Source organism: Pavona decussata, unplaced genomic scaffold (assembly GCF_977016875.1).
Source record: "Pavona decussata unplaced genomic scaffold, jaPavDecu1.1 SCAFFOLD_190, whole genome shotgun sequence".
NCBI lineage: Eukaryota > Metazoa > Cnidaria > Anthozoa > Scleractinia > Agariciidae > Pavona > Pavona decussata.
The window spans coordinates 86,329-108,095 of NW_028145599.1; the positions used below are offsets into that span (position 1 = coordinate 86,329).

General features: G+C 39.1%; 2 protein-coding genes across 2 annotated transcripts in view; both read right to left on the reverse strand.

Annotated features, from left to right (window-relative positions):
* The window catches only part of LOC146462175 (cytosolic purine 5'-nucleotidase-like), a 47,113-nt gene extending 44,883 nt beyond the window's left edge, over nucleotides 1–2,230 (reverse strand). Inside the window, exon 1 of the mRNA XM_085085837.1 lies at nucleotides 1,811–2,230. Within this exon, the coding sequence (XP_084941963.1) occupies nucleotides 1,811–1,864 (54 nt within the window). The 5' untranslated portion in view covers nucleotides 1,865–2,230. The remainder of the gene's footprint in view (nucleotides 1–1,810) is intronic.
* A 2,224-nt stretch (nucleotides 2,231–4,454) lies between these two features.
* LOC146462177 (coiled-coil domain-containing protein 172-like) lies at nucleotides 4,455–21,233 on the reverse strand. The gene is made up of 8 exons (XM_085085750.1): nucleotides 21,029–21,233; nucleotides 20,669–20,871; nucleotides 17,975–18,006; nucleotides 15,978–16,111; nucleotides 10,919–11,020; nucleotides 7,652–7,754; nucleotides 6,728–6,887; nucleotides 4,455–5,112 (listed from the first exon to the last, which is right to left on the reverse strand). The coding sequence occupies exons 1-8, from the start codon at nucleotides 21,108–21,110 to the stop codon at nucleotides 5,035–5,037; spliced, it is 894 nt and encodes a 297-aa protein (XP_084941876.1). The 5' UTR covers nucleotides 21,111–21,233; the 3' UTR covers nucleotides 4,455–5,034.
* Nucleotides 21,234–21,767: the final 534 nt, after the last annotated feature.

Sequence of the window (21,767 nt, forward strand, 5' to 3'; positions counted from 1 at the left end):
CATATATTTTTTAGAAAGATTCATTTAGTAGTCAATGACACAAGCATACTCAGAAATCAGAGGTCTCCCAACAGCAGTTGAACCTAATGACCTTCTGATCACTAGTCTGGATGCTCTACCCCTGAGTTATAGGAGGGCTAATCATAGGGGTTAAAGGGGCTAAAGGTAGGGGTTACAAAGTCAGATTCTTTGCTTCTTGCAAATATTTTGTGGTTTTTGCCACTGAAAAATTTTTGTGAAAATCGAATCCTAATTAGAACAAATTACTTGAAACATCTGTGAGTTTTTAGGAAATTTCACCAAGGAAACGTGACAAAATCCAGATGAAAGTGTACATTTTGACAGACAAAAGTGACATCTTAGAATACTGTAGGAATTTGCCAAGATCGCTATCTAGGTAATGGACTTGTTTGCTTGAATTAATTGGATAAAATTTACAACCTCTGCAATCTTTGAAGAAATGAACAGCAATACTTCAATTTATAAAACTATTCCAGAGAACGTTTTCTTTAAAAGGTTTTTCTGTTTCTACTGCAGGCCCCAGCTGTTCAAAGAGTGTATAACTTTATTCAACAGATAAGTCACTATCCAGCGAATAAAATGTATCTGTTGGAGTACATTTTATCTGCTGGATAGAATAATGGGCCAAGGCTGTAATTTGAGTTGTATTGTTAACTTGTTCACTGTTTTGCATAAGCTTGTGTCAGCTCACATTCGCACATTACTAAAGCTTGCATCATCAGTGCGTGAGCGAGCTTAAAACCCCAGGGAGACACCTTAACTGGTATTGATTGGTTTCACATTTTTCCTGCTTCATAGTGTTCAAGCCAACGTGAAAAAACAATTGAAGGCCCCAGTGCAATAGAAGCGTAAGTCAATCAAGGCATCCAAATTTTTCTGAGTTAGCTCTAATTTGGCATGGGTGTTACAGACTTCTTGTGTCAGAAACATAGTTCCATGTTTACTTTAAGATTTGAGGGACCAAATTCGCCCAGCAAGCTTAATACTAAACTTACTGTTAAGTGAAGTTTGAAATGATTTCTTTCAAGGTAAACGAAAGTTCTAACATGATAACAACTCTTGTAGTCAAAGTAGAACCTACAGACTTGTTATCACATTATAACTTGTTTTATTATAGCTTTAAACAAAGCAGAAAACAAATCATTTAATTTAAGATCATTGTTATTATTTATTCTTCCAGGTCAATGGTCAAACACACTTAATGGTGCATCCCTAAAGTCCTACTAATTACAGTGTATCACTCCCACAGTCTGTGGGGATGACATCACACAGAGTGGGTGTGATCACACAACTTGCACAAGGGTGGGGCTATTCAAAGGGCACACTACCCTCACAATCACTATCATAAAGAACGAGGCAATTCATACTTTCTAGCTACCTTAGTCCATTCCTTCACTTCAAATCAAGTGTCCACCGAGCCCTAGCTTCGCGAGGTTTTGCGAGTCACGTATTTCTAGTTTAATTTAAGATCATTGCTATTATTTGTTCTTCCAGGTCAATAGCCAATCACACTCAATGCGGTGTAGCTTCTCATGTTGTAATTACCTCGTTGTTGAAGGAAAGACGTCAACTGCAAGGACTTTTAAAGCTTATTTGTGAGTGGTGAATCTTCATATAAAACGGAGTAGTGGCGATGACACCAATTCATTAAGCAACGCAAAACTGATTGAAGATCAAATAATTCAACTGGATCGAGACAGAAACTGATCTGCTTTGATCAATGCAATAATTTCACATAACAGAACAACGTGAGTCACGTCATCGATTAAGATATTTTTCAAGACCTTACCTTGACAAATTCCTCTCCATTGCTGCTGCTGAGCGTTTTTGTCTCTGTATCCATCGCAATATAAACAGACAGTTCAACGTACTTTCCTTTTTAGTCACAATTGACGATGAATCACGTCTTCACAGAGATAGATGTAAGTTCACGAGAACAAAGAGAAGCGAACAAACTTGTGAATCTTCAATTGCATGTATATGTAAGTTAATAGCCAACCAAAACAAGAACGCGATTGGTCCATGAAAACAATAGAGCATCCATGCATGCTTCCTTGATTGTTTGCTTCTCACGCATCTTTGATGGCAAAAAAACATACACCGACACTGCTCATAAGCAAATACGATTTGGCATGACTTCGCTTGAAAATAAAAAGCACCGCAGTGAAAACAGGGCGACGATTCCTGGCTCGGTTGGTCGCTCGGTTGCAGTTCGGTTCCGAGGTCTCGCACCCAGAGTCCACAGGCTCTTTGCCCAGCGGTTGGTCTCCTAGCGACCAGCCGCTGGCCAAAGAGCCTGAGGACGAGTTTGGGTCAGGTGAGTCAGGTAAAAGGTCCCCTCCCCCCACCCCCCAGATAGGGTTCTTCAAACCAAAATTTTACCTTAATTCCGTAATCCCTAGGGTTTTTATCTGCTCATCCCGATCCCAGTTATACGTTCCTTCAGCTCAATGGTAAAATCATTTTCAGAGGGTGGGTGTTCTCGTACTCGTCTTGTCTCGTCTCGACTAGCTTTGTGGCTATTTGCGGGACAAGCAACTTTTTTTCTGAATTTGTAAATTGTAAGTAAAAATAATTGTTGTTGGGTTTAGATTATCTCACAGCAAACGCTCAAGTCTTAGCTGTACATTTATATCTCTTTTCCACCAAAACGAAGTGGTGGTGGTTTGATTTTCTTTGTATATTTTCGTCACCGGACTTCCCTCATCTGGGTTCTTTCACTTTAAAGTGACATTTCTTGATTCCCGCTTCGTAAAATCGCCAATTCCCGTCTCCTGTGCATAAGAACAATCCCGAATCTCGCTCACCTTCGCATGAAAAATCTCGAATCCCTTCAAATATTAAAACCAAATTTCGGATCTCGAAAAACCTATTGGTGTTGCGCTTTTCAGGCGAGCGGAGGCAAGCGTAAGACGAGCGCGAAACGCGAGTCACGCACAACGGGAGGGGCGCGAAAACAACGACAGCAGCGTTCATTCACGGATCACTTGCGCCCACGAACGGATATGCGCAGAGCGTCTTTGCGCTCTGAAGGCATTCTCGTCCCCAGGGCCGCCTGGTCCTCTTAGCCGCCTAATCTTAGCCGCTGGAGGCTGCCCCGCCGGCTAAGAGGGACAGGAGGCTCTGGGGACGAGAATGCTCTGAAGGTAGCACTAAGGTCCACTAAGGTAGCACTTAAGCGTTAAAGTCAGGCGACTCCTCAATGATATGGCCGCTGACATGTTTCTGGTTTTCGTGCGGAACAGACAGTGACCGCGTCGAGGTTTCGGTCAAATAATTATTCTTTTCTTCGTCGTAGTCGCATATTGCAATGTTTTTCAACTAATTTAAACCCTCCCTTCCCCTACAAGAGATATTTTTGTAATCTGTTGTTCTAATTGTCTTCAGAACGGGTTGTTATACGTTAAAACGATTGGCAATCACCGCTTACAACAGAAAGCTTTATCGGGAAGCACGTTTTCTTTTTTTATCTAGACAATATTTGAACACGACATTTGCTCTAAGAGTAACTAAGTGCTCATCGAGAGAGCTTTTAACTAGGCGTGTGAAACCCGACCATGCACCTTTAATTTGTTTCTTGACGGTGTTGTATTGAGAATGCTCCCGTCCACGATCATCTAGGTGTTACACTTTCATCCAACCTCTCTTGGCGTCCTCACATTTTGAAGATCCACCAGAAGGCATCTAGAAAACTTAAGTTTACTTATAAACCTTTGAAGTATAAGTTAAGTCGTTTTACCCCTGTTTTATACAAGCACGTTTTTTGCCATAGGAACAACCACAACATTAACTTTATATCGGGCTAAAACAGACGTTTAATTATTTTGTGAAATAGGTTAAATTTTGTCGCAACGAAAATAAATCGCAGTAATCAGCCAAAGCAAGTTCAAGATATCTCTCACTGTACTTTGTTTGATACCTTATCTGAATGCCCTCTCAAATTTTATAATAGTACTGTAATAGAGTTGATGTTCTTGGGCGTAAATATGTTTTTAGGCCTTCTCAGAACCCATCTCAAGTCAATTTTTTCAGCCCTCACTGACCATCAGATCAAAAACATATTTACGCCCGCGAACATCAGCTCTATAGTTATATGATCTTATATTAGTTTCATTTATTACCTAAAACATTTAAGTAAAGTACAAAATTAGCTAACATTTTATTTTTATCCGAATGTCAGTCTCATCTAGTGCCCAACTGCAACGGATTCACTTTCCGAGGTCAGATTTCAGCGTTACATGGATAAGAAAAAGCCAAGGAATTAGCTACAAGTGTGAAAACAGCCAACTTTAGAACATGTTATTTGAAACCCGGAAATCTACTAGAGAAACCCCATCACAAAATCAACCGTGTTACCACTGGAGAGGCCCAAAGAGCAATCAAAAGAAATATGTTCCTGGGTCCACTTATGTTTCTACTTTACATCAATGACATCAGCCACCAAAAGTGAGGCTCTTTTCGGGTCACTGCCTACTATACAGAATAGTTGACGATAAAAAAAGATGAAACTAAGTTACACCAAAAAGTCACCAACTGAGTGTTCGAAAACTACATATACCCTTTATTGGGCAAACACTCGAACCAAAACCTGAAAAGAGTCATTTAATATCGATGTAGGTTAACAATCAAGAACCCTTCGTTCGAAAGTTAAAGGGGCGCCAAGATCAAGGTTCCGCGTGTGGAATGAAAGAACAAACTTAAAATTATTTTGGAGAACTCAAGAGGCTACAAAAAGCTTTGAAAAGATGTTGAACTTCTCTAGTCCCCAAAATGGCACCTTCATAGTGCTCCGAATTCTACAGCCAGATAACATGATATGCATTTGAAGAAATTATAAAACGACAGTCAACAAGTGCAAACGTTGGGTAGTTATCCTGGCCTATCCCTACGAAAAAAGGCATTATAGCAACCAGTAAAGTTAAAATTCACACTTGACATAAGCGTGAGTATAGGGATAAATTGTAAGTTGACCAGGTATGTGTTTTAACCCCAGCAAATGCTTGCCTATAATCTTCATTCCTTGGCACAATTCTGAGACATTGTCCTGTTGAGCTGCCTTCTCCAAATTCTTCCTTTGTCTTCGCTTGGAATCTATAAAGTGATGACAATTATTGCTGGCGGTCTACGTCGTAGTCACAACTACAGATATAGGGTCTCCTAAGAACGAAAGATAGATGGAACAACGGATTCCCCTTATCGTTTCGACTAGCTCTAGCTTGCTGAGTGCTTGGCAAAGCTGCCAAGAAATTGTCGATACTTTCATAAAATCGTCATCTTACCCTCAGTTCTGGTGCCCTGTGTGGTTTGCATTCTGTACCCCTGTTTCTCTCCGGTAGACGTGGTCACAGTAAAGGACACCATCTTGCATGGTAGTTTAACAAAATGGAGGGGAGGTTATCAATTCCCGCAGATCATATTTTCCAGTTACGAGTCTGAGAAACCGCGGCCTTTAGACCGCACGTTTCAGACATTCAGTGGATCAAAGTATATGCAAGATATTGTTTACTGATGGTGAATATAGTCACAGAAACGCGTTACGCTTTCACAGAGCGACATACCATTACATTGCCTAAAAACGTTAAATACTGAGCCTCAAATTCTCGATGTAGGAACAAGTTCATGGCTCAAATCCACAGACGCGGTTTGGTGATGGTAAGATTCTGTCACGAAGATGCATCACATCTCAAACTTCACATACAGAGAAAAAGCTACATTGGCACCTATCTAAAACTAATACCAAACCGAGTACGAAATAAACCGATGTGGCAGCGACGTTTCTCCCTTGCCCATGACAAAAATCCCAAAGAAAATTATTCACCTCTCAGCACACAAGAATAGGAAAGAAACAGGGATATATACAGGACTAAGATGTAGAGGCCAAAGACACTGGAACACAGAACTGGTAAGATGATGATTTTGCTAAAAAGTTGACATATTTGAGTTGTTTCCGCCATGAAACAACTTAGCTCGAGTACTCGAACTCCATGTTGTTCATCCCTCAGAAGCTACGCTTTTCTGTCAAACACTATTTTTACGTGTACACTCATTACGTTATTATCAATTAAAACCTGAAAATTGAAATCAAGACCTTGTCTTCCTGCTTTCAGGGAACCAACATCGCTTGCCATTAACACCCTTTACGACGAGAGGATGAATTCATTATTTAATTGTTAGCTTCTACTCCTAAATATTGGTTTTAAAGTTTAACAAAAACTTGTAAAATGGTGTAACTTTTAGTGTGAATAAAGTACACGCTACACCACAACACATCAGAGCACGTTCAAGCACCAGTAGTATAGGCTGTCAGCTTGCTGCAACAGTAATTCTTAATTAACCAATGATAAATTATTTTTACTAAGTTATGTTGGACGTATAAAACAATCTATTGCTTTTTTGACTAAGATACATACGCATTCGCTATGACCGGATTTCAGTAAGTCTTTTTACATGGGTTTTCCTAACTTTTCAAACGTTAGGTCTATTTTCAGCTATGGAAAGCCGAAGGCTTGATAATGGAGACCCCGTCTTGCATAGAAATACGCAACTATATTTTGCTGTTATCAAGTTCCAATTGTACTAAGAGATCATAATGATTATGATGCTTTTTAGCCAGGAACTCTAATTACTGGAAAATAATAACCATACTTCACTATACTGCCACTTGGTACCCAGGAACTACATGTACACGCCGTATATGTATTTGTACCTGGTGTGACTTTGGCTGGGTTGTGCCTTGCTGTTGTTGCTTTTGTTTCTGGAGTTCATTTTTTAGATGAATCTGGTGAAGCTTCCTTAGCTCATCTGTCAATCCTTGACAAACCCTTTCCATGGTATTATCCTTCATGACCTCTAGTTCATCAGAAAGCCTTTTAAGAAACAGAGTGGTTAAGGCATCCGACTGATAATCTAGGGACACAGGTTCAAATCCTAGCTGAATCACATTCAATCATTATCTTAGTTCTATTGATTTCTTTTTCCAAATTAACATTTATCAGGAGAGACCCTGGGAACAAGGTTGTTATATGTGTTTCTTTCTCAGAAATCGATAGTGAATCGCCATTTAAAAGGCTATAGGATGGTGATCATAAGAAAATGACGTAATCAGTTGCTAAGTAACCCCTTCCCCTCCCGTGGCTTTGTCTTTTGTCTTTTCCTTTAGCTTTGTCCCCTCCCTTTTATCGTCCTTTTGTTGAAGTTATTATTCTGGTATTACAAGGGATAAGCTTGTATATATGTCAGGGGCAGCTAACATGCAAAATTCGATTTTTTAGGAGTTAAAAAAAATGAAAGGAAAGCGACAGAAATGAGTTTTAAGGTATTTCTTTAATTAAGAGGACGATTAAAGTAAACAGCTGGGTTCCGGCAACATTGCTATAACTAAATCATGTTTGTGTTTGTATTTGTATTCGTACGTTAGATCATATTTGAAACCACGTCAGTAGTCTATGTCCAGGTTGTGGATGAATTATTTTGCTTCACATGTACCTCGAAAACTGTTCAAATCAAAGAAAGAAACACGTATACAAAATTTGAGCAGTCAGTTTTTCAAGTTTAGAATTAATCAGTCTTTAGTGGTTCGTAAACGATGGTGGGGTCAACAAATTCCTTTGTACATTATAACTATACTGACCTCTTAAACTCAGGGTCATTGTGAGGTATGATAGCTACTCTTTGCTTTTCGGCCAGGAGAAGTTTTGTCTGATTGGCTGCACTCTGTAGCTGAGTTGTCAACGCTGATGAGGGAATACTTTGCGTAGTCATGTTTTGTTTGGAAACATCAGTATTATCTATAACCTTCTGCAAATGCTTGCCATTAAATGTCATATGAAAAACTCACGCGTTACATTTTCAACCTTTTTGCCAGGGAAAGTTTCATGACCTATTTGCACTTGATAAATGTTTTTATTAAATTATACAAATGTTAGATCAGAAAATTAGCTATATAGTGTATGTTAAAGTGCTAAACTGAGCCCATGAGAACACAAGAATTGTTAGACTATGTTTGTTTTCTCGATGTTTGATGGAAATCAAACTTCTTTCAACATCATCCAACATCATGCAACATGGCCAAACGAGTGCAACATGTTGGATTCAACGATGTTGGACGATGTTGCATCAACATGCTGCATCCGTTTGGCCGGGCCTTAAGCTGTTTCAGTTTAATTCGCGAAGCACGGTAATAAATATTTATTTCACGTCACCGATTTCCTGCGAGGGAAGACATTGTTTTCGATCCCAATCAGCGGTCTGAGCTCAATATTTTCATTGAAATACTTTTATCAACTCCAATTTGATAATCAACAAAGTGTTGAAATGTAGTTTCTTCTGCCCGCCAACGCAGCACGGCAGTAGGTTCAGAAACTAATCAGTTCGTTCATATCCCCTTTTAGGGAAGGTCGCGTTGCCTAGTTTTGTTTTTCTTACTTGACCGACTTCAATGTTTTTGTCATCGTCTATTTGAAATTACAGGGCTTGAAATGATAATACAGACCCATGAATTATCATTACGTCCAAAAAGAAAACAACAACAGAACAAAAAGCACGGTTCATTTTCTTGCCTGTCTCTGATGTAATTAAATACAATAATAACCGACGATTATAACTATATCCTAAAATGGCATGTGATGATTTCAGATTGTATGAAAATGTTGAAAGGTTCAATTCTGTAACAAAACTTGTCATGAATGAAAGGCATGGGCATGTCTGTGTGTGTGTGTCTGTCTGTCTGTCTGTCTCAACGAGAATACTGTTCTTTCTATTTTTTTTCTGCTCTTTTGATTTTCCTCGTATAGGTTGCCTTCATTTGTCTCGTGCGGCTAAGCGTTGTCCTCTTGCAGGACGGCTTTGCAAGCGTTTTCGAACAGTTCTCAGCAATCAAGTTATTTGAGTACAAGCAGGTGTACCGGCAGGTGTAAAGACATGTATATATAGGGGGGGGGGGGACAGGGGGGTCGGAACCTCCCGCCTCCCGCCCTTTTTCGCGTTTCTCCCGTCCCCGAGTAAAGTAGAAGGCTTTAAAACCCGCATTAGTCATAAAGCTGTACCAGGACGTACCATTCTTAGGCCTTTTATTATTCATCTTTTTTGCTATATATATTTTGATTAACGTTAACATTATTGATAGGTTTTATACTCTGAGTTAATGAAGTTTTGACCAACATCAAGACTTTTGTTCTTGAGCCATCGTAGCTTGATCAGGAACAAAATACAAACAGCGGTGATAAACATACTAAACTTGCGCATTTTATGTAACCTGACGTTTCATATGCTACGTCAAGCTAAAATGCGGCGCAAGTTTATTATGTTTATCACCGCTGCTTGTATTTAATTTTTGACTAACATGTTCGTCTTGTTTGACGGGTTAACCATTCTTTTAGTGACAACAGTCTTAGTCCATCGTGCAGTGTAATAGTTGTTGCATTTCTTAATTATTCATTTGTTGGGATCATGTAATTCAAATGGGGAAGTAGGACATGGCGAGCTGGCAGCCGAACGCCCCAGTTTAGAGTTCGGTATGTCTGCCTAATTCTCGGCGCCGTATTGCGGATCCATCGCGTTTACTTGATACACTAATTATAATCTTGATATCTTTCTCGATATCCTTACCCCCTAAAACTGCGTGAAAAAAATTGCTTTTAGTTCGGGAAAAGGTAAAATGAAACTTAAGGACCTACTTTCAATCCGAGATTTAAATCTCTGGGTTACTGGTGGTGAATTCTATAAGCTCGCTGCTACTGCTCTAAGGAAAGAATTACTGCATTAAATGCAAAAAGCGTCCGAAATTAGGCCGGACAAACTGTTCATCAAAAAGAAGTCTTCATCAATGTGCAGAGGAGGCTGCACTGATCTCCTTCCACTCCTAATCCTACTCCTCTTTTCTGTAAAGTCGTTCCTGATTGCTTCCCATGTTATTTGGCTGCCTATTGTAATAGGAATCGATTTTGCCTTGTCCAAAACGAAAAACGGTGTCGTTAAACGAACCACTACGCACTATCCACGTGCTCATTGAAACAGCATTCCGTTCGCAAATTCCCATACACCATGCAGCAAAATCTTCAGTACAGTCCGATTGACGGTCATTGGGAGCTAACTCCCAAGAAGGTCGTCCATGCCCCAGATTTCTTACTACCGCACTGAAAAATAATAAGAACTACTAAAATGGTCTTTGACGACATTGAATTTTTTTTATATCTCTAATACTAAATTTACAAGACGCCTACTTGCTCGCCTTGCTCACCTCTTTTGAGACTTCTAAAAACTTGCGCGGCACTCACACATGTGTTTACATGCCACGCTTGACATTTCATGAGCTATGGCGTAACACCATGAAAGGGTTTACAATTTCACCGGAAGTAACCCTGTTTATCGCCTAAGCACGAATTTTCGTGTGCCAGCACGAATTTTCGTGTGCCCTCGGACATAAAATATTGTGTAAAGCCTCGGAGGACGCTATATGGAAGACAAATAACATTATACAACATTGTTGAGTTCTTTTTTTGATAGTATTCTAACGCATTAATACGTAAAGAAATTCACCGTTTTGTATTGCTCTCCCGCTTCCCGTCCTCTTAGAACTCCCGCCTCCCGCCCTTTCCTCTCCCGTCTCCCGTACCCCTCCCGCCCCCTATTCTCCCGGGCTCCCGCCCCCCCTGTCCCCCCCCTGTCCCCCCCCCCCCCCCCCCTATATAGAGACACTTGTGTGCTTGAGTGTTGTGTTTGCTGGAAGTCTGTCTGTCTGTCGAGAAGCGATCTGTACTCAGGCGGCTGAGATCCATGAACAGTGCAAACTGATAAGGTTACACTACTACATGACCAAATTTGGTGGGTTACAACAAGCAGGCCTATACAAGAGCCTAACCTATCCTTTGGATATATATGTTAACCTTTTTTTACGTACCTGTGTGTTTGCAGTCTATTTCACTGTTATTTAATGATAACTTGTTATTTTCCCTTAACAGACTTGTAATTTGCTCTTGCCGTTGCTCCACCCTTTCCATGTCTGATTAAAAGACAAGAATTTCACCATCAATAACATGAAGAACTCACCTAGTCGTAAGACATTTAAAATAGCCAGAAGGAAATTAGACATCAGTAGTACGTTAGTCACGTTAGACAATAACTTTTTTTCCAGGACAAGATTTTTTATTTTAACATCCTCCTACCTATGAAGTTTTATATTGGATTTTATACAGTTTTACTATTTATTTACCCTGCACGTAGCCTTCTGATTTTAATATGACGTCTCAGCATTTTAAATTACTAAGCGTCCTCAATAATAGCTTGTGATAGTATTATCGTATTATGATATAGTATTAGCGCTATGTAAAGTGTTTAATTATTACATTTCTTTATCTGTTAGGGCTTATTAGGACCTAACGAAATCAGCAAACAGCTGTCATCACTGAGCGTCCCAAAAAAGCACGTTGTTTTAAGAAGCAGGCTTAAAACCCTCTGTGTTCAGTCGATCAATCAATCTTTATTTAGTCTAATTTGTCCCATTGATTTTATTTTTCATGTACAAGATGCTTTAATACCAATAGTTCAGTGGAGGAGGAATTCTAAGCCAAACCCTTGTGGGCTTTACGAGGAGAGCATGTATATAATGTATATGCATCACAGCATATGGCTGTACTTAAAAAGAAACAATGCCTTTACATCAACACATGTTTTGTTCCGGATACACTAAGTGATCTAGAGTTGATAATGGGTGCTGAGAGGTTGCTTCAAATCCGACATGACCGACATCCTTTAAATTTGGTGGAATTCAAAATAGATATTTTTTATTATTTGTACGAGCGTAGTCTTTATGGAGTTTAGATGATGATCTGGTATTGTGAGAATGAAATTCTATATTGAGTTTGAGGAAACCATTTAATGTCGCTGGAAGCATTCTATTAAAATAATGGTATCGGTAAATAAGGTTATCAGTTCATCGTTAATTTTCTCCAGTGGAAAATAGAAAACTGTTTAAAGAGTGGGCCTGTATGTTCTTTATTTCATTCCTGATTCTAATCTAGATGGATAGGTGTTACATCATACAACATTTCCATAACGAAGATAGGGGCATACTAAGGAGTGATGAGGAGTTTTCAGTATTTTCGTCGATGCAGTCTCTTGCCTTCCAAAGTGCATCACTAGTTTTAGATATTTTGTCGGTGATATAATTAACATGCTTTTTCCATGACAAAGTTGAGCCAATATATATGCCAAGAATTTTGTCGATTTTTAAACTTCCTTAAATTCTTGATCATTCAGAAATCTTAATTATTGAAAACGATCGCAGACTGGATCACATTATGGAAAATTTCTTATTTTCGCTCTTTGGTTTGAAACTGCTGAAAAGAAAACTTTTAAAATATAACTCAATAAGACTCTTTTGGTGTCTTAGTTAAAAAATACACAAAGGTGTCATAATCCAAAAATTCCACAATTTGGCGCCAGCTTGCAAAATTCACACGTGATTGCCGTCACTAAAAATTCACCTAATTACGAGAGAGCTAGCCTTGTTCGTCATGAAACGTAAGAACGAGAAAAGTCGCCTTGGGTAAAACCTAAACGAAAGTCCGACGAGAAAAGCAAAGACTGATAAAAAAAACTGTTGGACCGAGAAAACGTAGTGAGTGCTTAGCTCCCTTGTCAATGGGTATCAGCTCTTCAGGAGGGAAGGCGAAGACAGTATCCATGGAGGTGTGTGCATATATGTTAAAATCTTCATTCAGTGCAAGATTATCTCCGATCTTTATAACGAAGACGATGAAGTTCTTTGGGCAGTCCTTCGACCGAAGGACCGTCTGCCGGGTGGCTACACCAACATCGCAGTAGGCGTGGTTTCCCATCCCCCCTCCCACCCCCCGACGTCAATTATGTCGCCAAGAAAGAATATATCATATTATCCTTGGAGAAAGTGGAGTCAGCGTACCCTAACAGTGCAATTAGACTTCCATGAGATTTTAACATGACTCTTAAAGCTATGTTTTGATCAGCTTCCAAAAGCTTCCAGCTCAAGCCAATCATTCACTTTCCTACTAGGGGTGTTAATACTCTGGACCAAATCTTCACCGACTTATCTGAGTTTCACTGAGTTGCGATTACTCTAACTCCCTTTGGTTTGTCCATACATCTGACTGTGAATGTGAGCGCTGGAACCCGGGAAAAGGCTTGCAGGGCACAGAAACGTCCTAAAGACAGTACTCAAGCGAGCGGAAAAACAATGGTATAACATAAAAAAAACCCCTGAGTTCTTCCAATATATCTTTATCAACTTAAGATGGACTGAAACCGTCACCCGGCAACGAAACAAGGAAATTCAGTAAAGAACTAAGGATATTTGCTTATGTAATTGCGCCTGTTTCTCTTGCGTCTATTCCCATCGAAAATCTATGCTCGGTTTTGAAAGATGAAGAAAATAATGACGAGTCTTCTGTCTATCGCCAATGGAAAGCCGTTTTTCACGGGTAGTCGCATGACCAACCGCAACCAGGAGGGAAGAAGAAAGAGGACGCTGAGAACGAGGTTGGCTACATTAGAGAGCAGACAAAGAGCCTATGTAGGTGACAAACATTCCAAGCTGACCATAGGTTAAAGTATCCATAGGCCATAGCGGACAATACCCAGGCGGTAACTAACAATCAGCTGTTCTCATCGATAAAAGAACCAGACACCCAGTGGTAGAACCAATAGCATCAACCAACTTCCAAGCCAACAAAGAAAGACTGAAGCTTATCTTCGCTATCTGCGGAACGGCAAGGAGAACAGAGAGCGAAATAATGGACCACCCAAGAGCGAATGGCGAAGCAGAGAAATTCGTGCAAATATTAAACAAAGACGGAGCAGATTGTTAGTTTGCAAGGCAAAATGATCGGTTCAAAAGACAGAACGGCGTGCTAATTGCTAATTGTCCACAGATCAACATCACATCCAGTTACACGTATAGGAATCACACCTTCTGAAGCAATGACAACAACAACTCTATTTGTTTTTTTAATTTTACATTAATTGTTTTTTAATGTTACCCGCGATAGCTTGCGAGCTAATCGAGGCGGGTAGCGAAACGGAACTTGATTAAAAGCGTCCTGACAAGTTATAACAAGTGTGTGGCAGCCTATTGCTCTTCGCGGTACCTACATAGAGACTATTGAGTCCTTTAAGCTCTTAAGAGTTTACATCTCGGCGGACTCAACTTGGTCCCCCGGGGGGGTACTCCAAAAAAATTGGGTAGGGGTTTGTGGCCCGCTTCCCAAAACCCTTACCCTATTTATGACTAAAATCTGCGATTTTCCCTACCCTATTTATGACCTGAAGTAGCTTCTTCTAAAAAAAAATCGAACCCAGGACTAGAGTGCAAAAATCTATACCCTATTTATTACCAAAATGGCGGCAAAATGGCTAAAAGCGATACCCTATTTACGACCAAAACAGCCGAAAAACCATACCCTTCGGCGCCGCACATACCTATATAGCCCATATAAGGGAGTACCCCCCCCCCCCCCCCCGGGCTTGGTCCACGCACTGAGAGTACGCCCTTTTAAAGAAGGTTCTATGCCTTGAGGAAGTTGAAGGCCGATGTGGTGTAAAGGAGCGGGACATTGTGGATGTCTATTGCTCATTAGTGTAGAGCTGTTGCTTTTGCGCATATGCCTCAGTACTTATCAAGCGCTTTAGAAAGGATACAAGAAAGGACCATGTCTATCATATTTCCTGGTGTTAGGTATGAGGTTGCGTTTGCTCGAGCTGGGCTGGCCACGTAAAAGGCTCGTCGGGCCGATGCGTGTTGTAAGTTTATTGAGGGTATCCAGTCAGGGAACCTTATCGCGCGGTTGTTCTGCTATAATCAAGCGCCTTAAGGTCCCGTGCGAGCAAAAAGCGAGTCCCATATAACACAGACCGCTTTAGAAATTTTGTGACTAACAATCTCTTCTTGTGATTAAGATTTAAGATTTATCTTGTGATTAAGATCCCTGTTTGCATAAAATGCGAAGAGCGACAGTGAGGATCAAGTAGAACCATGTTGCCCCTGAAAATATTATGATCATATTTTCTTCTTGTATAAGGGAACAATTTGGTTTGAAAGTTTAAAGGAAAAATAATAATTTCAGATTTTATCGAATAGTCTAGCGAAATTTATAAACAGCACTTCTTTTGAAGAAGAGACAAAACGAGACCATACGAGTAGAAGCAGTTTGTCCTAAAATCAATATTTCAAAATCACCAGTGATTGAAAAAAGGATGGCATGATTTATGTTTCGCTACATAATACCTGCTGTAATTTCTGGGATTAGTCTGGCCTGGGACCCGTTTCTCGAAAGTCCCGGTAACTTACCGGGCCCGATAAGTGATTTTGGTGATAAATGTTTCTTAGCAGAAGTCAAATTTTGTTAGCTTTGAATACTAAATTTTAAAATCTTATAATTGTATGAAAATATTGGCCAAGTACAATGTCTGTTATCACTGTGTAATTGGCGAAAAAACATTTGGAAATACAGTATACTTATCGGGCCCGATAAGTTACCGGGACTTTCGAGAAACGGGCCCCAGGTCTGTCCAGCTGAAGCGCTGTGAGCAAGAACTAACAGATTTGGAAATTTTTGCACCACCAAATACCAGAATCTCGTTTAAAATAGCGAAATGTGATATGTCTTAACATTAACAGTTATATTTATGTGTCATAATTCCAAGATATTTGTATGTAATTAATGACCCGCCTTGTAATTCAGTTTATGCTGCAAAAAGGTTGAATAGACGATCATTATTATTATTATTATTATTATTATTATTATTATTATTATTATTATTATTATTATTATTATTATTATTATTATTATAAAACCAGCTGAGATTATAATTCGTTTATTGTGTGTTTAATTCGTTTTTTATTCATAAGCCAAGACATACAGATAGGTCACCTGGTAAAGACTATATGTAAGACATGCCTCAATGTTTGATATTTGCACACTTGCCTTGTTTCAATCTTTTTCCATGCCTACTGAGTTCCTCCAACTGTGTTGTGGCTTCTGCTGTCCTTTTCTCTGTTCCTCTCCCGCAAAAATCGAATAGGGCCATAAATTTAACAACGTCTTTTGTAAATTTCCCTCTGAATCAATAGAATACAAGTGATGACAGATGAATAGAAATGACACAGTGAAAAACTATCTAACTTTACAGCCGAGATGGGTCAAGTGTACCACCCTAGATTAAAAAACAAAAGGAATTGTTTATTTGAAAATTGTACCCTTTCGTTCGTTTCATTCATTCATTTATTCATTCATTCATTCATTCACTCACTCACTCACTCACTCACTCACTCACTCACTCACTCACTCACTCACTCACTCACTCACTCACTCACTCATTCATTCATTCATTCATTCATTCATTCATTCATTCATTCATTCATTCATTCATTCATTCATTCATTCATTCATTCATTCATTCATTCATTCATTCATTCATTCATTCATTCATTCATTCATTCATTCATTAGACCGTTCCTGCATGCTGCCGACACGTTCATATAATTCATTATGCAAATTTGGTCATATCAAGAGCAAAAAATGTCAAGCGCTTGCAAATGAGTCGGGAAATTTGTTGTAAATTATCCCTCCAGTGTACTAAGATTATCGATGAGTGTCTCTGGCCACAGATGGACTGTGTTAGAATGGACTTCAACTTGGAAAAAGTTAGGCTAACCGTTTTCAAGTTCCGCGTTTTCGTTCCCAAAATGCACTAGAGCAGGTCACGAATTGTTCCTTTCAAGAATATTCAGTTGATTTCTTTTCCGTGATGTTGTAGAATTATTTCATAACTAAGTGAAGGTGTTATCGCACTATTTTAACAATAAAAGTCAAAATCCCCGTGATGCTTCCCCTTTGAAAACGAACTGCCGCAAACACAAGCATAAACGTCGTAAAATGTCCCGTTAGTGAGCTTACGTAACAGGACTCACTTACACCGTACCCGGTTGAAAACGACAAATGTCTTTTTTTTTCTGACAGTAAGCGTTGACTATTGCAAATAATGAGAAATCTCCTTTTTGGAAAATGCGCTATTGTACAAATCACGAATTTCCGCTCTAAACGCGTTGAGAGAGGTTTTCCGGGCTCTTACTTGCTGGTGCCTTGCCGCTATTTGAAAGCACACTACACTTTCTATTATAAAGAGCATCCATTGTTCGTGTAATCCGATCAGAAATCGAATTTTGATTTGAATAAATGAATGCATTCTCGAAATGACTGACAAATTCATTAACAGAATCTAGGGGGGTACGCTTGACCTGGCTTGACTGTAATTCAGTTAAAATATTTTGCAATGTCATCAAAACGGGGCGTGGGGTGTCGGGCCTCCAGTAATGCTGTGTAATTAACTAAGGGTAATAATATGGAAATTTAAAATTTAATAAAGAAATAAGAGTAAAAATTCTGTATAAAATGTTGACACTGGCTTTAAAAATAAAATGGACGTTTCGGTTGTTGCTACAACGTTCTTCAGCTTGAGAATGTTAATAGCAACGGCGTCTAGGATGTTATATATATAACAAAAAACATTTCGGACGCCGTTTTATTAACATTCTCAAGCTGAAGAAGGTTGTAGCAACAACCGAAACGTCCGTTTTATATTTTAAAGATATTTTAAAGCCAGTGTCAACATTTTATACAGAATTTTTAACCATGCCTGGCTACAGCCCACATACTTTTAAATACAGAGTACTAAGTTAATTCTGACCCTTATTGAATGGATCCGGCACCCAGATGGATAAGACGTCCAGTTGTAACTAATATAGCAGAGTGCCATCTATGGTTAACTTGTAAACCGATATACTGATAAATAGCCAAGAAAAAACACCCTAAAGTCCCTTGTTTCCATCAGACAGTGAAACATTCAATTTTACAACATCAATTCGTCAAATAACTTCTTCTGGGTCATTTACTAATACTACATTCTATAGCATTGTACTTACACATCAAAGTCAATTGTTTCCTCAGTCTTTCTCTACAAAAAGGATTTGATTGATTAGAATTAAGAACACTGTTTAAACAATAGAGTGTCTCTGTCGAGGGACTATCGGCCGTTAGCGTACCCCAGGAGCTGGTCAATTTTGAAAATTGCTTCAATTTCGCGTTTTTGTGAAGTTTGTGAAGACGACATAGAGAACGTTTTACAAAAAGTGCTATTGTTACTATGCCGGTGGCGTCTCTTGTGTGAGGCTAGACCAATCTTGCCTGTTTACTAGTACGTAACAAAACAGTCCTAAAACTCAGTCGAACGAACACTAATTCTTCACTTTTGACACTCTGGACTTTGCAGAACTGGCATTTGCGTCAGGGTGTTTTTGTCCGTTGAATGTCGTGAAGGTCAGATCGATTAAACGGTATTTCCTGCATGGTCTTGGATCACTGAGATGATTATGGTGGACCAGTGATGGTGGTTGGATTTAGTAGGTCACGTCGATTGTCTTGATACTCTTGATCAATCTTGGCATAGTGTGACTAAATGTAAATGTGGTCTTGATATGCCAGAAGCAATAGCACCCTGATGAAGTCACTACAAGTCCAGCAAAACAATGCAGTCCGTATTAGAGCTGCTACAGTGAAAACCTCTGTTGCATGGTTCGTCGCGCCAAGCACAAGGAAATTTTTATGTTTACGCCGCCCTGATTAATCTTTTGTCTATGTTTATCATTTGGTTAGCAATGAAACCCTTAATGATTGTAATACGCGTTCACGGCAATATTGACCAATCGAAACTGGCTCAATGGACAACTTCTTCTTCAAATGACTGAAACGTTTTAAAATTATCTGTACACATTTTCAAACGTAAATTTTTAGCCACACTTTTATAATTAATAAATTATCGTATCCAATTGTCGTATACTTAACAATCATTCCACGAGCGCGCGTTGGATATGAGATGATAGATAGACAACGAGGTGCGTAGCGCCGAGTTGGCTATAATCATCTCATATCCAACAAGCGCAAGTGGAATAATTGTTTTATTAAAAACAATCAAGAAATATTGCTAAATCTTACGGATTTCGCTGTGCAAGAATAACCAGCAGAAAATTTAATGGTCGCCATTTCTCGGCCATGGTATAATGGCTCATATACCATGGCCGCTAAGCCAATCAAATCCCTCGAATTGCATTATTCAATGATTCGGTTTTAAACAATAGCTCATATACCATGGCCGCTTAGCCAATCAAATCCCTCGAATTGCATTATACAATGATTCAGTTTTTAATAATTATGTTTAGATTAGTTTTGCATTCTGGTATTATTTATAATTTATTTTACAGGACTCTATCATAAACAACCTTTGGGTGAATGGGCTTTCCTGTTAAAACATTCTAATTATTGTAATAACTACTATGAAAAAATTTAGAAACTGAAACAAAAGAAAAAGGAAAAAGATCGCTTTGTTTACGGACACTTTCCAGAACGAATTGGAATTTCGAAGATATTGAAAATCGTTACTATCTGAGTATTGTTATTTATATCTCTACGACTTTCAGTTACAGGCCTGTTCTTAGTATGATTACTTGTAGCTCCAGCTCCCGGCCCATACTTTCAGTAAAGACGTACCTACCTTTGATCAGTAACTATTCGTACCGCATGACGATTGGCTTGTTTAAGGTTCGATTTTTTAAAAGTACTATAGACCATAAAATGACGCCATAAAATGTCCAAAACTTGGCAGTGAAACCACTCGCCTGCGGCTCGTGGTTCCACTTGAGTTCTGACCATTTTTTGACGTCATTTTATGGTCTATTTAACAATTATTCCACGAGCGCGCGTTGGATATGAGATGATAGATAGCCAACGAGGCGCGTAGCGCCGAGTTGGCTATAATCATCTCATATCCAACAAGCGCAAGTGGAATAATTGTTTTATTAAAAACAATCAAGAAATATTGCTAGATCTAACTGATTTCGCTGTGAGAGAAGAACCAGCAGACAATTTAATGGCCGCCATTTCTTGGCCATGGTATAATTGCTCATATACCATGGCCGCTCAGCCAATCAAATCCCTTGAATTGCATTATACAATGATCCAGTTTTTAATAAAAGAGTTTATTAAAAACTGAATCATTGTATAATGCAATTCGAGGGATTTGATTGGCTTAGCGGCCATGGTATATGAGCTATTATACCATGGCCGAGAAATGGCGACCATTAAATTTTCTGCTGGTTATTCCTGCACAGCGAAATCAGTAGGATTTAGCAATATTTCTTGGTTGTTTTTAATAAAACAATTATTCCACTTGCGCTTGTTGGATATGAGATGATTATAGCCAACTCGGCGCTACGCGCCTCGTTGGCTATCTATCATCTCATATCCAACGCGCGCTCGTGGAATAATTGTTAAATAGACCATAGAAAACTGGCGTCGATTTGTTAAATAGCAGTCAAAGGCAAATTTTTGCTGGTTCCCTATAAAGAGTCTAAAATTATAGCTTTCAGCTCAGCGAAATTTATAAGTGGTAAAATAAGGTGAAAATATGAAGTTTAAAATTTCTGCATAGGACCGCGAAGCTTTGAGAAGCTTATAAGCTTATGTGAGCTTATGTCGTCTCTTTGGACTTGAATACCACAGTTCAGAATCTGGTTCTTAGTAAATCAAGAGTTATTTCAAAGAAGGTAGTTAAGTCTTAGTACCTTTTCTTGAAGAACGTTTGCCTTTCTTGACAAAAGCTCTGTTTTCTGTTGAGATAATACATCCTCTCGAATTTTAAACCATTTAAGGCTTATTTCTTCTTCGGACAAACGTTGAGTTTTAAGAACCAGTAATCCTTGCAACGATTTCAGTTCATCCATGGTATCTTGATACTTCACTTGGTAATCCTGGATTTCATTGCTCACTAACAAAACAGTAAATAGCAGGTAAGTTTAGGCTTAAGCTTTAACCAAAGCTTAAGCTTATATAAAAGTTTTAATTAAAGAAAAGGTCTAAATGAACTAGTCTAAAGCAAAGCGCAAGTCTTGCCGTAAGTTGATCAGGCATTATTAAAACCATACCTTCACGAAGTTTTGAGAAGCGTTCACGTATTCTCTCTTCCGACTGTATTATTTGTTCAAACAAGTCGTTAAGAACGCTCATCTTCGAGCAAATATAGATTTATGCTTATATAAGAAAAAGAGTAAAAATCATTCCGGTTTGAGCGAGGCTTTTGGCGCCTTTCAGGAAAAAGTGTACGTAGACGTCTTCGCGGCCAACCGCCTTACCTCATTTGCGCGGGAAATTCAAGTTGAATGAAGATGAATACTAAACGCCTGGCGTCAAAACGCAGTGTGACAGAAAGCAGTGTCCCTTACGCGCTTATCTGGTTTTAAAACTAATCGTGCATTTCATTTTTAGCTCAAATGAAAAATAAATAAATAAATAAATAAATTTGTAGCTAGTTGAGGATTTAAAATACCAAAGAGTTTTTCAACATTTTCCAACGAAAATATCTTGGTTCGCAGGATCATCAGAACTGAACCAAAGTTGAATGCACCCAACCTTCCCAGTGCTTATTAAATATTTCCTTTGGCTCCAAATATTCCACATCTGAGGAAGATTTTTTTTGAAAACAACAACAACAATGTTAAGGGACCGGTCATTTATTAGAGGGGGGGGGGGGGGGTGGGCTGGTGCATTTTAATTTTCTTATACATAATTTCTCGCCTGCCATACGGAGCTTGAGCCCGCAGTACGAGCGGCAGTCAAAACTGGTTATCCTACGTCATTAGCAAGTGACACTTCACTTGGGACTAA